Source organism: Ambystoma mexicanum, chromosome 13 (assembly GCF_040938575.1).
Source record: "Ambystoma mexicanum isolate Mex_15411 chromosome 13, UKY_AmexF1_1, whole genome shotgun sequence".
NCBI lineage: Eukaryota > Metazoa > Chordata > Amphibia > Caudata > Ambystomatidae > Ambystoma > Ambystoma mexicanum.
The window spans coordinates 112,054,744-112,068,447 of record NC_090938.1 but is presented as its reverse complement, the minus strand read 5'-3'; the positions used below and the strand labels follow the sequence as shown (position 1 = coordinate 112,068,447).

General features: G+C 45.8%; 1 protein-coding gene across 1 annotated transcript in view; it reads left to right on the top strand.

Annotated features, from left to right (window-relative positions):
- Positions 1 to 7,893, top strand: part of LOC138520950 (AMP deaminase 1-like) — a 137,141-nt gene extending 129,248 nt beyond the window's left edge. The window contains exons 14-15 of the mRNA XM_069633402.1: positions 2,573 to 2,683; positions 7,005 to 7,893. Of these exons, the coding sequence (XP_069489503.1) occupies positions 2,573 to 2,683; positions 7,005 to 7,163 (270 nt within the window). The 3' untranslated portion in view covers positions 7,164 to 7,893. The remainder of the gene's footprint in view (positions 1 to 2,572; positions 2,684 to 7,004) is intronic.
- The last annotated feature ends 5,811 nt before the right edge of the window (positions 7,894 to 13,704 follow it).

The following is a 13,704-nucleotide window of genomic DNA, read 5'->3' as shown; positions in this document are numbered from 1 at the left end:
GAGTACAAGAGAAACACACTGAGGTAGAACAGTGGCTTGATGGAGATCAGAGTACGAAATGGTTAATTTTTAATCAAAAACATAACTCTTTAAATTTGAAATACCAAGAAATCATAGTAAGGGGAATCCAAAGTCGGAATTATTAATTATTACCTTTTTTAAATTAAAGCTGAAACAAAGTTCCCTGAAACAACTAAAGACACTGTGACTTACCTTACAGCATTGTCACTGATTACCAGGAGGTGAGCTTCTCCTGCATGTCCAGGGAAAGGCAGAAGCGTCCTGACTAACCAACAACACTATTTGCCTCTTCCCCCCCTTTTCACGTACTGAGACGACGAATAGGGATGGAGTGATGTGGATGAAGAGACGCAGTAAACCAGCGCCGGGTTATAGTCATTGGAGAATGCAAAATAAGACTGGGACATTTTAAATGGACACAGGTGAACAGCCAGAGAGAGAAGCAGGCAGAGAAGCAGCAAGACTGTCAGAAGCTGCAGCTAACTTGTTCTGACACTGTTCGAAAGGCCGGGGAGGAGCAGAATGCAGAACACAGTGCAGAGGAGAGACACAGTGTGCAAAGAAGCCAAACTGGGAGAAGTTTGTCTCTGTCAACGGCAGCTGACGTAGGAAAGGCGGAAGCAGAACAGCTGGCAGAACTCACCGTTAACTAGTGGGTCGAAAGCAAAGCTGTGGGTGAAATGCGAGGAACACCGAAGCAGCCACAGAAAACCGGTAAACCCGGGGATAGGGAACGGGTTACCGCAGTGCTTCAGGGTGAATTCCACGTATGATACACAGTGCGTGAGAACCCAAAAGAAGGTAGTGAAACAGTTAATAGCATTGCAAGCATTGTTACGGGTCTAAGTAAAGACGGTATAGCTGATACCAATACGAATATTGTTAATATTGGCTCAGGAGGATAGCTCAGGGGCAACATGCTCGTCTTGGAAGCAAGATGACGCGGAGCAACACAAGTTCGATCCCTGGGTCCGCGCTTAGAAACCTCTGGGTATTAAGCGTGTTATAAATAACCAATTATAATTATAAGAGTCCAAGCAAGGACAGTGAAACTGATATGAACATTATTAAGAGCCAAAGCAAGAGAAGTAAAACTGAAGTAGACATTGTTAAGAAAGGAACGCTGACCCAGCATATGAAAAGGATTTTTTTCTGTACACAACAGACAGTGAATGGAAGGTGGAACAGCCCTGGCAGGATAGCGAACCAGGCAATGTGGAAGAGCTCTGGCAGTATAGTGAACCAGGCAATGTGCAAGTCTGGGACCTGCACCCAAGTAAGAAAGTTGTAACACACTGGCAGGCGAGTAAACAAGGTAAGAAGAAGAGTAAGAGAAACAAGGTATTGAAATCCCAATCTGAAATTGTCGAACATTGGAAAAAGGAGGACCCATGCCCCTTTCTAAAGCAAAGTTATAAAGTTGCAATACGCTAGCAGGAGAATACACCAGGGAAAGGGATAAGACCGAGAAAGTCCAGGGGTCAATACCCCTCATTGAAGTTGTGAAAACAGTAAAAAGAAAGTTGTATGTGCATCGAGGAGGTTCAAAGGAATAGCATTCCCCTTGAAAAAAATCATTCAAAAGAACTGTGTGTATTCAAGACAATTATGTGCTTTCAAGTGAATTGTGCACTTTGAGGAAATTCAAGGGCAGAGCACTTCCGCCTTGAACAAAACTGGAACTTTAATAAAATAACAATTAAGTCAATAGACGTAAGTAGGAAAAGGATTGTGAACAAATAAAGGGCTAAGAGCACTCCCCTTTGAAATCGAGTTAGATAACGAGAAAAAGGGAGGTGATAATCCTTTTAAAAGAATGACAACATCCAGAGAACGAGCAAACCCCGAAGAACTGAGAAATTGAAGAGAAGGCAAAGGAGGTCTAAACTTCTATCTTCGGAGTGTGAGAAAAGGGAAACCTGTCCAAAGGTGGAGTTGTCTCCTTTCCCCTTTTTCTTGGAACTGTGAAACAAAACAGTAGACCAGAAGGAGGACTTAGGGAGAGAGTGGTCTCCTTATGACAACAATGGAATAGTATTGACGTTTACCTTCTGGAAGTTTTGGAAGACCAGAGGAAACATAGTGGAAGAGAAGACCCTTTTCCTAGCAAAACTTCATACCACTTTTCTTTGTTGCACTTTAGAGCTTTATGTTTTGAACTTTGAAAAGCTACAAGTAAATAGCTCACAGACATCCTGTATGCATATTATATTAAGTTTAGCGTGTATGGGTCAGTTTAGGATTTTTGACACACGACACAAGACACTATTTAACCATCCTGACAAAGACGTTACTTAGTTTTGTTGAGGCAGGGAAACCACTCGAGAATTAGGGACAGATAGGATTTCTCCAAACAGTTTTCTTTTATGCCAAATAAAAGTCTGTAATCCACATTTGAAAATCATCTGTGTCCGAGTCTTACTCTTGATCCCTTACAATACATACACACATTTTAGAAAAAACACAAAAGTTAAGTCATGAGTTGTTTGTGCTTATTAGTTCTTTTTCCATGTCATCAGGTCTCCATTTAATACTGTTTTCCCTTCCACAGGAACCTCTGATGGAAGAATATGCAATCGCTGCACAGGTTTTCAAACTCAGCACTTGTGACATGTGTGAAATAGCAAGAAACAGTGTCCTTCAGTGTGGATTATCACGTGAGGTAGGCTTAAGCTAAGACGGCAGTAAGGGGAGTTTATGGGAACAGAAGAACAAAATGTGAAGCGTGTTCAGTGCATTAAACGTACGCCTTTATCCCAAACTCCCTTCTTATATTGCCTCCTTCTGCAGCATTCCCATATAGGTGACAATGCCATGCTTTCAGCAGCATTATTCTAGTGCAGGCTGGCCGCTGCTATCATAGAGAAAATATTGTTTTAGTAAATGGTTGGAAAACCTGTCTATTTTCCACCACAAAGCATGCCTTTGCTAGAAACAAGAACAAATACTCCTTTCAGTGAGGATTATTATTGTCTTTATGTAAAGAATCTAGTGTTGGAAACTGTAAAGGAGTCCATCTAGTTCAGAGTCGTCTTTGACAACAAATATAATCTCTTTTATTGAACAGGGAAAATAATCAGATACCTGGGTAGATGAGGGTTTCAGTCTCTTGGCAATAAATATGGAGTCATTTCCCTTGCCCTAGTGCTGAATTCTTTAAGGTGCTGGAGTCATATGCTGAAATCTTCATGCTAAAAATTGGCCTACTGTGATGATATAGGGCTGACTCAGGACTTCCTGCCCACGGAAATAAGTGGAGGGCTCTCTGATCACCCCGATTTGTTCAGACCTGGGCATGTGTCAATCTTTAATAACTAATAGGCAGATATATCACTGCAAACCTTCAAAAGCCATGATGTGGACGTTGATGGGGGTGTTCAGGAGAGTCTTGTTTGAGAAGTCAAACTTGGTTAAGAATACATTCAGAGAGCACACAGGCGATGTGGTCATGGCTGCAGAGTTTTTGGGATTCTCGGAAGCTTGTGTATGTGGAAATAGGGAATGTAAGGTTAAAGCTGTTGCCGAGGTTTGTCTTCAGGATGAAGGGGAAGATTCAGATGGAGCAGCATAGCCTAAGGAGGGTGGCCAGAAAGAGGTGCTATAAAGGTCAATATGGTAATTGAAGATCAGGAGTTTGGTCTTGCCACTGTTCAATTTAGCCCCTTACATGGGGTGCACATTCTGAACTCGGGTTCACTGCAGAGCAGCATTCATATAATTAGTTTGTTTATGTCGACACCCCCCACAAGCACTTTAAAGCCGTGTTGCTCTATAGAGATGTTAAACAAACATAGTCGCTAGACTAAGTTGCTGGAGGGGATTTCCATAATCCCACCAGTGGGATTTAAATACTTGCTCTAAATGAGAGCTACTGCAAGTTAACAGGCATAGGTCCCGACGTGGGGGGAGGGCTGTTTTCACTGTGTATTTTAGTAGATTCTGAAGACTTGCTTGAAAAGGGCAGTTTTCCGATACTTCCTGAAGTGGGGGTAATTCAGTTAAGTTCTCTTTATGGACGTCTCGGTTTTTTCTCTTTAGGGAGGTCTAGATTGATCCAAAATAAAGAGATTTGTTCCTTTGTGTTTCCTAAGGGACATACAATAGGGTGCCAGTTTCTGAATGGATCCATTCTTTTGCCGCAGAGGCCTTGTGGTAGAGGATAGCGTCACAAATGTTGTGCTTCTCTGAGTGCTAATGGAGAAGATTCAATATGTTTTTTTAATTGATACCAGTTTTTCATTTTGAAGCTATAAATCTGAAATGCATTTTCCGGGCATTAGACAAGATATTATAAAGGTTGAATTGGCACAAATGTATATCTCGAGGGCTGCAACACCAGCGGAAACGCTTCAACCTGAGCAGCAAATGTTTCTGAGTAAATCTTTTGACCTGGGCTGTGATTGGAGAGAAAGGATCTGGTGTATTGCAGGGCTATGCCGGATATCCCTGCCCACTCTTTCAGCCTGTTGAGGAGGATTGGGTAGTCTACTCTGTCGTGGGCCACAAAGAGCTCTAGGATTATTTGGGTGACTTGACTTGCTAGTCTTCATCAAGAGGATCAGGTATTTTCTCTGATGAGGGATATGGTGGACTCACAGCCTCTCGGAATCCGATTGCCTGTCATCAAGAAGGAATTTTTGCTCCAAGTAATTTTGCAGTTGTCTAGAAGCTTCCCATTTCATGGATTTTGCTGGGATAGAAAATGTTTGGTGGAAGTTGGTAATTTGCCAACATTTCTGGTCCGTTTTCGGTTCCTTTGCAGGTGGGTGATAGTAGCCTGGTTGAGTGGATTGGGAAAGATGCACAATGCAAAGGACATGTTAATTACACAAGTGATGTCAAAAATGATTATTATTAGAAATGTCTTCAAGTTTGATAATGGTCATGGATCCATTGGCATGCTGGACACTTTCATTTATAGAGCCTGTTTAGTATCCTCTTCTACATCCATCGGTTTAAGTGCGATGAAGGAAGAATTTAGCTGAGGCAGAGGGCTGGGAGAGAATGGTAATTCTTCTTGTTTCTATAAAATGTTCTCTGTGAAAGTGACAAGCTTGGATAGAAAATAAAAGCAGATCTTCATATAGTCGACTGCTTGCTTTAGATGTGCTTTTGATGGTGTCTCCATTGGATATCGCTTTTAAGGTATTGAACCTTTCCAGAGATTGATTTACACCTCTCCTTAATTTATTTAGTGAAATATACTTTTTTAGTTATTTTAACAAACGTTATGATGTTCTCTTCTGTGTCTCTTGCAGATCTGGATAAGCCAGAGATTGACTTTCAGGGAGAATTGGGCACATTTGCTCATTGGAACCTGTTGGGGAGCGTGCTGAGTGGCAGCAACATGTCCCCTGATCCACAAATGCATTCTTTGGTTATTTTTAGCTGGCAGAATACTTCTTCCGAGGCACTGATTTTTTTCCTTTGCTTGAATGTTTACTTTGCAGTGGGAATTTAGTCATAATCAAGCATTTTGAGGGCCGTAAAAAGTAGTAACGACTTGGGGCCTGAATTAATAGGCCCAAGTTAAGCCCTGGGATGTTACCTTCAGGTACAGCTCTCAGAACATGTGACTATGGCCATTAGCACCCTGGATTAACATCTCTTCATGCTAATAGAAAAGTATTTCTTGGAAAAATGGTGTGCAGCCAGCGCACAACCCATTGTTTGAATGAAACACTCATGGTTGCTATCGAAGTAGAAGCAAGGCACGGCAGAGCCCCTTTTCCATTTCCATGGCAACTCAGCGGACTTGAGAGGAGTAGGCGCAGTGGAGCCGTAAAACCTACAGGTATGGGCAGGAGGCGTATTGAAGAAAGAAGCAGAGCCGCCAGCGATAGGGAGGGAAGATGGTGGGGCGGGCGCGAGCAGCCATTAGCTTGCTCAAAACGCAGGCTTATACCATGAGGTTCAGCCCGCGTTCCGGGTTTCCTGATTGGATGCCGCACCAGCCGGGGTGCTAATACACATTGATTGTGAATTGTTTTAAAATCTGGAATTGCCTGCTGTATGTAGTTTGAGACTTGTTAGATGTTCAAGCTCTTTTAGATGAGTGGTTCCCTTGGGAATGTTTCTTACCAGGCCTCATGCAACTTTGTGATGCAACAATGTTTGTGATGACAGTTTGCAAACAGAACTTGATGACCGGTAAAGCCATCAGGCCTACTTGATCCACTAATTTTCTGCCTTGCTTTTGGTGCACAGACCTAACTTTCAGCATGCTATCAATCCCCTGTTTCTGTAGCAGAGCTCTTTTGAACTAGTTTACTGATTTTATATTTTCAGTTTTTATTATATTCAAATGATATTTTTTTAAATAAATATAACCAGGTTAGGGATGTAATGTAAGAATGACAGTATTTTGCAGTCAATCCTTTTGTAATGTGTCTCTAAATTATGTAAGAATATGATATAGATGAAAAACAGAGTAGGCATTATTAAGATCCTGAAGCTGGGTTATTCCAGGGATTATGTTTTATTGAAAAGCATAAATGATCATTATTATGGTCTCAATAACATTTGTCTTTGAGCTTGTGTGATTGAGTAACTTGCTAGGCTGGACCTGTCCATCCACCACTTAGAACAGTCTTCTCGGGTTTTCAGAATGTTAAAATATTGATTGAAATGCATTATGTATAGATCTTTCTCATAGATATATTGATTGTAATTATCCTGAAAACAGAAATGAATTTAACTAATGGTGAATCAGCAAGATCAGTCCTACCCTCCTTGTGTTCATCAAAGTGTATATGGTGTTTAATATTGCAACATGGATTATTTCTGAAAATTAATATATTGGATCCATCGTATATCTATGAGCACTTTCTCAAATATGCTTATAGAATATTTTTTCTATAGTTGCTTTAAATATGTCCTTTTCCATTGACACTGCATTAGATATTTTCCTTGCCACTCTTTGATTTTCAAATTGTTTGCTGGAAGAAGAGAGCTGGAATGACCGATTTAATATTTTGTTGTAGGAAAAGGCACGTTTCCTTGGAAACGATTATCACAAGGAAGGACCACTTGGAAACGACATTCGGAAGACAAACGTTGCCCAGATAAGAATGGCATACCGTTATGAGACATGGTGTTACGAACTGAACTTAATCCTTCAGGCTCTGAAATCAGCAGAATAAGGACAATATACTCATAATCCATTACTGGAGTAGTAGTAAAAGGGCTAAAAAAATAAATGTAATGCAAAGCTTAGTAAAAATGTTCCAAATTAGAAACGTTACTTTTTAAATTATTATGTACAGTTCAGCCTCTCTTGGTCACATAGATAGCACAAAGAATTGTACCAAAAGTTGTGAGGCCCACTCCCTGCATATCACTGGAATGTTGCCTTATCTTTCCATGCACCACATACTAAAATGTTCATTGGTAGTGACTTAGAAGCTAATGGCTCCAAGAGCAGGCAATCCTACTGGGCCCACTCTCCTGCTCGCCCTTTTCCCATAGCCCCCACAGCTGCCTTCTTCATTGACTCTACAGCCTTCGCCCACACGAACCTAGAATTCCGCCTAGATGAAACCATTATCTCGCAATATGGCAACACAGTTAACAGGGCCTTCCATCAATGTAGCAAACACACTAAACCCTCGCTTTCAAGGACCCTAAGCTTCTTGTGATGGTAGTGGGCATCGTGAGCAACGACAAACTCAACTATGCAAAGGTTCCAAAGCCAGCCTACTCTTATATCAGGTGAGAAGACTTTAAAGCGCACAGTACACAGCTACAAGACGCACCACATTCTTAAGGGAAGAGATTACCTTGGACTTTTTCTGGACGATTATGTTGGTGTTCTTTAAAATTCAATGTCACGCTAAAGAATTATAAAATAAAATCTAAAAAATGTCTACCTAATTTTTAAGTGACTCCTGCCTTTATCCCACCTTCAGCCAAGTCTAGTCCACCAACTACCAACACTTAACAACCATCTCCTCTAAGCATACAGGTAGAGGAAACAAACGAATCACTGTCCACAAACTTCCCACTCCTTGTTCTCCAGGCTCTATATACCGTGATCACCTACAGGAACACTCTGACCCCTTTCCTATTGCCTCCACGTTTCGGGAGACTGGCAGCCTAAAAATGGACTCTAGGACACATGAATGAAGTTTCTGTCTTTCATGCCTTTGTCCATAAACAGCTCAACAAACCTCATGGCTTTACTCTCCAATGACTACCTACATGCTGACAAGGGCCTGCCCCGCTGCTGAGCCTGCAGGTCTTGAGACTATTAAGTTCTAAGTTTGCATGCAAATCCTTCAGATAAAATATAATATATGATTTACCCATTCAAAGCATTGCAGCAAGACACGCCAATAACACTACCATCCTTCTGTGAGCACGCATTTTGCGATCATTCTAATCTACCTCATGAAGTGTGATGGGAATCAAGGTCATATTGTGGTGATGAGCAGCCAATTGATAATGGACATTTAAAAAAGAATTTCCATTCTGCAATGCTACGTGGAACTGAAGGCTGGCATGCACTAGCAAGGGTTTAATCTGCCCATTTCTCTAATTTTATTAACATTACCCTTTGTTTCTATGACTTATTTTGTTATTCCAATTCGTATTTCTCCCTACCACCTCTTCGGCGAGGTAGGACAATGCATATACCACCATCACTAATTCTGTGTAGAATTGCTTTATATAAAAGATGTAAGTATCACAAGATTCAGTGCCATGTTTTGGAGGTACCTATTTTTTTCTACTCTATTGGTATCACTGTGTTCCTTGTTGTCCTGAACACGCGCCTGTCACCTCCTGCCCCATGCCTCGCCCCTACTCAACAACAGACCATACATAGTCCTCATATCATCTCAACATAGGACTTCTTGTGCAGATTGTGCCCTCTGTACGGACGCCATCTTGAGGTGCAATATCTGTTGAGCGGGTCAGGAGAAATAATTGATTCGGTTCAAAAAGAAGTCTGAGACTCTAAAGGAAAGGTCCCCTTTCATTAAATATGCAGATGGTAGATCATGAATGCTTCAGCTGTAAATAGGAGAATCCAAAAATATGTAGATCAATGATATCTACTCTCATTATTCACCAAATTGCTTCTATTGTTTCTTGAGCTAACACATTGGGCGTCATTACGGGTCTGGCGAAAAAAAAACGTAATTACCGGCATGCCAGTGATACCGTGTCCGTGAAGCACTGCTGCCGGAATCAACGGTTGATTCCGTGTTGGCATGCACGTGCATTCCGGCATGCCAGAAACGGTAGCACTGGCATGCCGGTAATGCCACCAAGCCCCCCCCCAAAAGCCAAACTCTGCTACCTTCGATGCCAGTGACGCAGATTCTGGCAAAACGGTCCCGGTCCCACCGGCAAAAATGGTTCCGGTATGACCGTCACTGGAAATACAGTGTTTGCCGGAACAGGAAAATGACCGGCGGCCATTTTTAAAACACAATCCATTGCAATCCTCTGAGCACAGGAGTGATACCCACATCAAGAGCACAGAAGCACAGCAAGAGACATGACATCAAGGGTACCTGCAAACTGGAGATGCAAGCCGCGTTTCAGCGAGGCCGACTTGAACATGCTTGCTGACACAATAGTGGAGCATGCTTACCAACTCTTCAGCACCAACCTCAGAAGGCAGGCCTTGCTACGGAAAAAGGCAACCTGGGAGGAGGTGACCCAGAAGGTCACCACAGTTGGATCAACACACCGCACTGTGCATGACTGACGTAAAAGGTGGGGCAACCTGCATCTGATGGTGCGAAACCTCCTGTTGGCCCAGCGCACCGAGGGCATGGCCACAGGAGGCGGCGCAGCACCCCCATCCACCTGCAGCCCTGAGAAGAGACCTGCAGTGGCGTGCTACACCTCGAATCAATTGGGGGAGTTGGTGCAGTGGAGGCCGGAGGCGTGACATCCGAGGAGGCTGGTGAGTACCTGTAACGCCAATGTCACATCAACCTCCTTGTCCACCCTGCATACACTAGAGTTGCCAAACACGTCAAGTACATTGTGCACAACACCAGTGCAGCCCTGCCAGACACCCCCCCTGCAACCTGGTTACACACATCCACATACACCTTGCCCCCAAACCTCATTCATACTCCACTCACACAGTGAACATAACACAGGCCCCCTGTATCACCCTCACAAGATGCTCCTGCAGGCACTCAGGCACACATCCCACTGCCACAGCCTAACTTCACGTCAGTGCCAAGAACCTACACCAGCAGCAAATGACCAGCCGCACACACCAAGGAAACATGTGATCCTCTTGTCCCCTCAGGCACGGCCCATGTCGCCAAATCATCACTGACGCAGTAAGTGTCACAGGCAGCAGGCACATGTGTAACACATCCATGGCACAACCAGCCACAACACAATATCATACAGCTTGTGAGCCACACCCATAACACCCTACCCAGAAAACACAAGTACACCACGTATGTGCCACTGCACACACCATGTAGGCACACCACACATCCACCTGCACACTATCCCTGTAACAAGCATGTGTGCACCATGCCATGTCCCCCACCATGTCCCTGACACAGCACTGTCATCAAAAAGTACTAGCATTCATGTCTGTCTCATCAATCCACACCCATCACTGATGGCCTGCCTTTCTGACTTCCTCAGGCACATCATCTGGCAATGAGGCTGACCAGCCAAGTACATCGAGGGTCACCAGCCCGACACAGGACTCCACGGCCTCCACAGGCCGACGTGAAGGTGCGCCCCCATCCGCTTCCCTCCAGCCACCTCCGATCCCGGTGGCACCTGCAACCCTTCCACCCCCAATCCCGATGGCACCTGCAACCCAGCCACCCCCGATCCCAGTGGCACCTGCAACAAAGCTGCCCCCAATCCTGGTGGCACCTGCAACCCAGCCACCCCCAATCCAGGTGGCACCTGCAACCCAGCCGCCCCCAATACAGTGGCACCTGCACCCCAGCCGCAAGGACGGGCACAAGGGTGTCCTGCTGAAAACACTGGTGACGGCACTGGAGCTGATACCGTTTACACAGACCACAACTATGAAGAGCCCATGCCCTTCAGTCCCATGGACCCAATGAGCCCCAAACCTCTACCCTTCCGCAGTGTGCGGGACTTAGAAGGGCGCCTAACACATATGGAGCAATGCCAGGATGCTCTGACATCACTTCTGCAACAGCACCTTAATGAGGCACAACTGATGCGGGAGAGTGTGCAGGCCAGTTATAGACGGAATGCAGGGGCACTGGGGCGATGCACACATGCCATCGTACAAATGTCACACAGGGTGAGGGAGGGCAACAGTGTCATGTTCTCAATAGCAGAAAAAATGGCCATTTTGCACTAGGCTTTCCTGGACTGAAGGCCCCTGTCAACACCACCGGCACCCTCCCTTAGCACCACACCAGGGAGTTCAGTACAGAGCAGCCCGAGGCATTGCTTGGCGTGGCTGTCTCGGCCTGTACTAAGCAGCACCCCGGAGCATAAAAGATGCCGCAAATAGGCCATGGATCCATGGGTTCCCTGTCTTCAATTTTGCTAACGTACATAGTTATACATGACAGGATTTGGCCATAGACAGTTTGGTGAGGCGGTGTGGGGAGGGATAGTTTGGGCGGGGTGTGGGGGGATAGTAGGTGAGGGGGTGTAGGGAGGGTTAGCTGGTGAGGGGGTGTGGGGAGGGATAGTTGCGGCGGGGTTATGGGGAGGGATAGTTGTTGAGGGGGTGTGGGGAGGGATAGTTGGTGAGGAGGTGTGGGGGGGATAGTTGTGGTGCCCAGTATCACTAGTATAGCAATGTGTTGCCAAGCACTCAGGGGTTAAGGAGTGCTGCCCCCACCGTTGTGGGGGCGGAGCCATGCTACGGCGGGAGGACAGGGAGAGCGGGGCTTGCTGGGTAAGGCGCGAGAAGCGCCAGTTCGTGTTAAGCAGTGAATGAATAAAGAAGCATCCAGTAATCTCCGTGTGCGCGTCCTCCTTTCCGTGGCCCATACGGGCCAACACTGGCGACGAGGTCGTTCCCGTGCGCTCACGGAGCCTTCCTTTTGGCAGTCCGCCGCTCCTCCGTGGCTCTCCGCCACCCTCTGCGCCACAAGCGCGTTCGAAAGTATCCCTGCTTGGCAATCTGCCAATTCCTTGCTCTGGGAGCGTCCAGGCCTCCTCCTCCGGCCTCTGCACCTCCGACACGGGCGGCAGCCCCCCCCTCCTTCTTCACTCGTCCTGCAGCACTTCAAGAGTGTCGTCGTTGATTGCTGGCAGTCTGCCTGACACCACGCTGTGATAAGCGCCTCAGGTACCGCGCAGTGCAACATTGGCCATCTGCTGCGACCCCTCCCACGTCGCGTGCCGGCGAGGTCTCCAAAGGAAAAGCCAAAAAAAAGACACGTGACAGGGTTGGAGTGGGCCCCCCCCCCCCCAATAACACTCGACCTCCCAGGCAGGCCAAGATCCGCTAGCCTGCCCATAACAGGCACAAGGGACACACGCTTTCCGGCATCATGAGCACGCCGGCCTCCGCTTCAGGTTCCAACCCAGGGTCGCCTACCACAGCTCATGTCGTACAGCCGATTCAACTGCGACTACCACCACCTTTCACCATGACCCCACAAGCCACGAAGGGGCCCAGATGGACTGATTGGATGGAAGATTTCCAACATTACGTCAGGGGGTCTGGTGATGGAAACTCCCCCAATATCAGGGACATCTTCCTCAATCTAGTAGGAGGCGAAATAAAGACTACGGTCAAGACCATCCCTGCAGCTGAACAGATCACCTTCAAGGACTTATAAATGCTCTAGACAAACTCCTCATCATAGAAGTTAATCGCGACTATGAACGCTACCTTTTCAACAAGTGCACCCAAATGCCACAGGAGACAGTTGACGAATTCATAACCCGCCTAAGAGTAAAAGGCGCAAATTGCCAATTTGACGCATTTTCGCTGGAGGAAGCCATAAGGTAACATTGTACATAGTTTCTAATCACAAATTATAGTTGGTGTGGCAAACTGAAATAATGATTGGACATTCATCATTCCGTTTGACTGTATTTATTTACGTGAAGTGCCCAGTGCCCAGTGCGCAAAGTGGCCTGTGACAGGTGATTAGAAGTAGTGCTGTATACGTTCATCCCGAGCAACACATCCGTCCATTCCGTCACGGCGCTGGCCAATTTCCTGATCATCATCACTGTCATCCTCTGCCTCAAGTGGGTGCATGTCCATGTCGGGGGGCAGGGGGGCGTTGCGTCTGATGCACATGTTGTGCAACATGGCCCAGGCAAGCACTTTCTTTCAAACCTTTTCCAGACTGTACATCAGTGTCCCCCCCCCGATTTGCTCAGGCAGCAGAACCTTGCATTCAACAGGCCAAATGTCTGTTCAGTTGTGCCCCGAGTACGTACATGGGCATGTTTGTATTCCTGCTCGTGGATGCTGTGTGGTTGCCTCACGGGTGTCATCAACCATGGCGACAGGGGGTAACCAGCATCACCTTCACGGGGCAACAGAAAGTGCACAATGTCATTCCTCTGTCCATGTCATGTTGGCACAGGCTTTATAGTGTTCATTTGAGTGGACAGACATGCACATGCAATGTTCAGTTGAGCTAACATATGTCCTGTATCAGGTACCTGAAATCCACTATGTCAAAATGCGTGTGGAGTGTGTAGTCTGCAGTGGCATTCACTTGAGCCATTTACAGG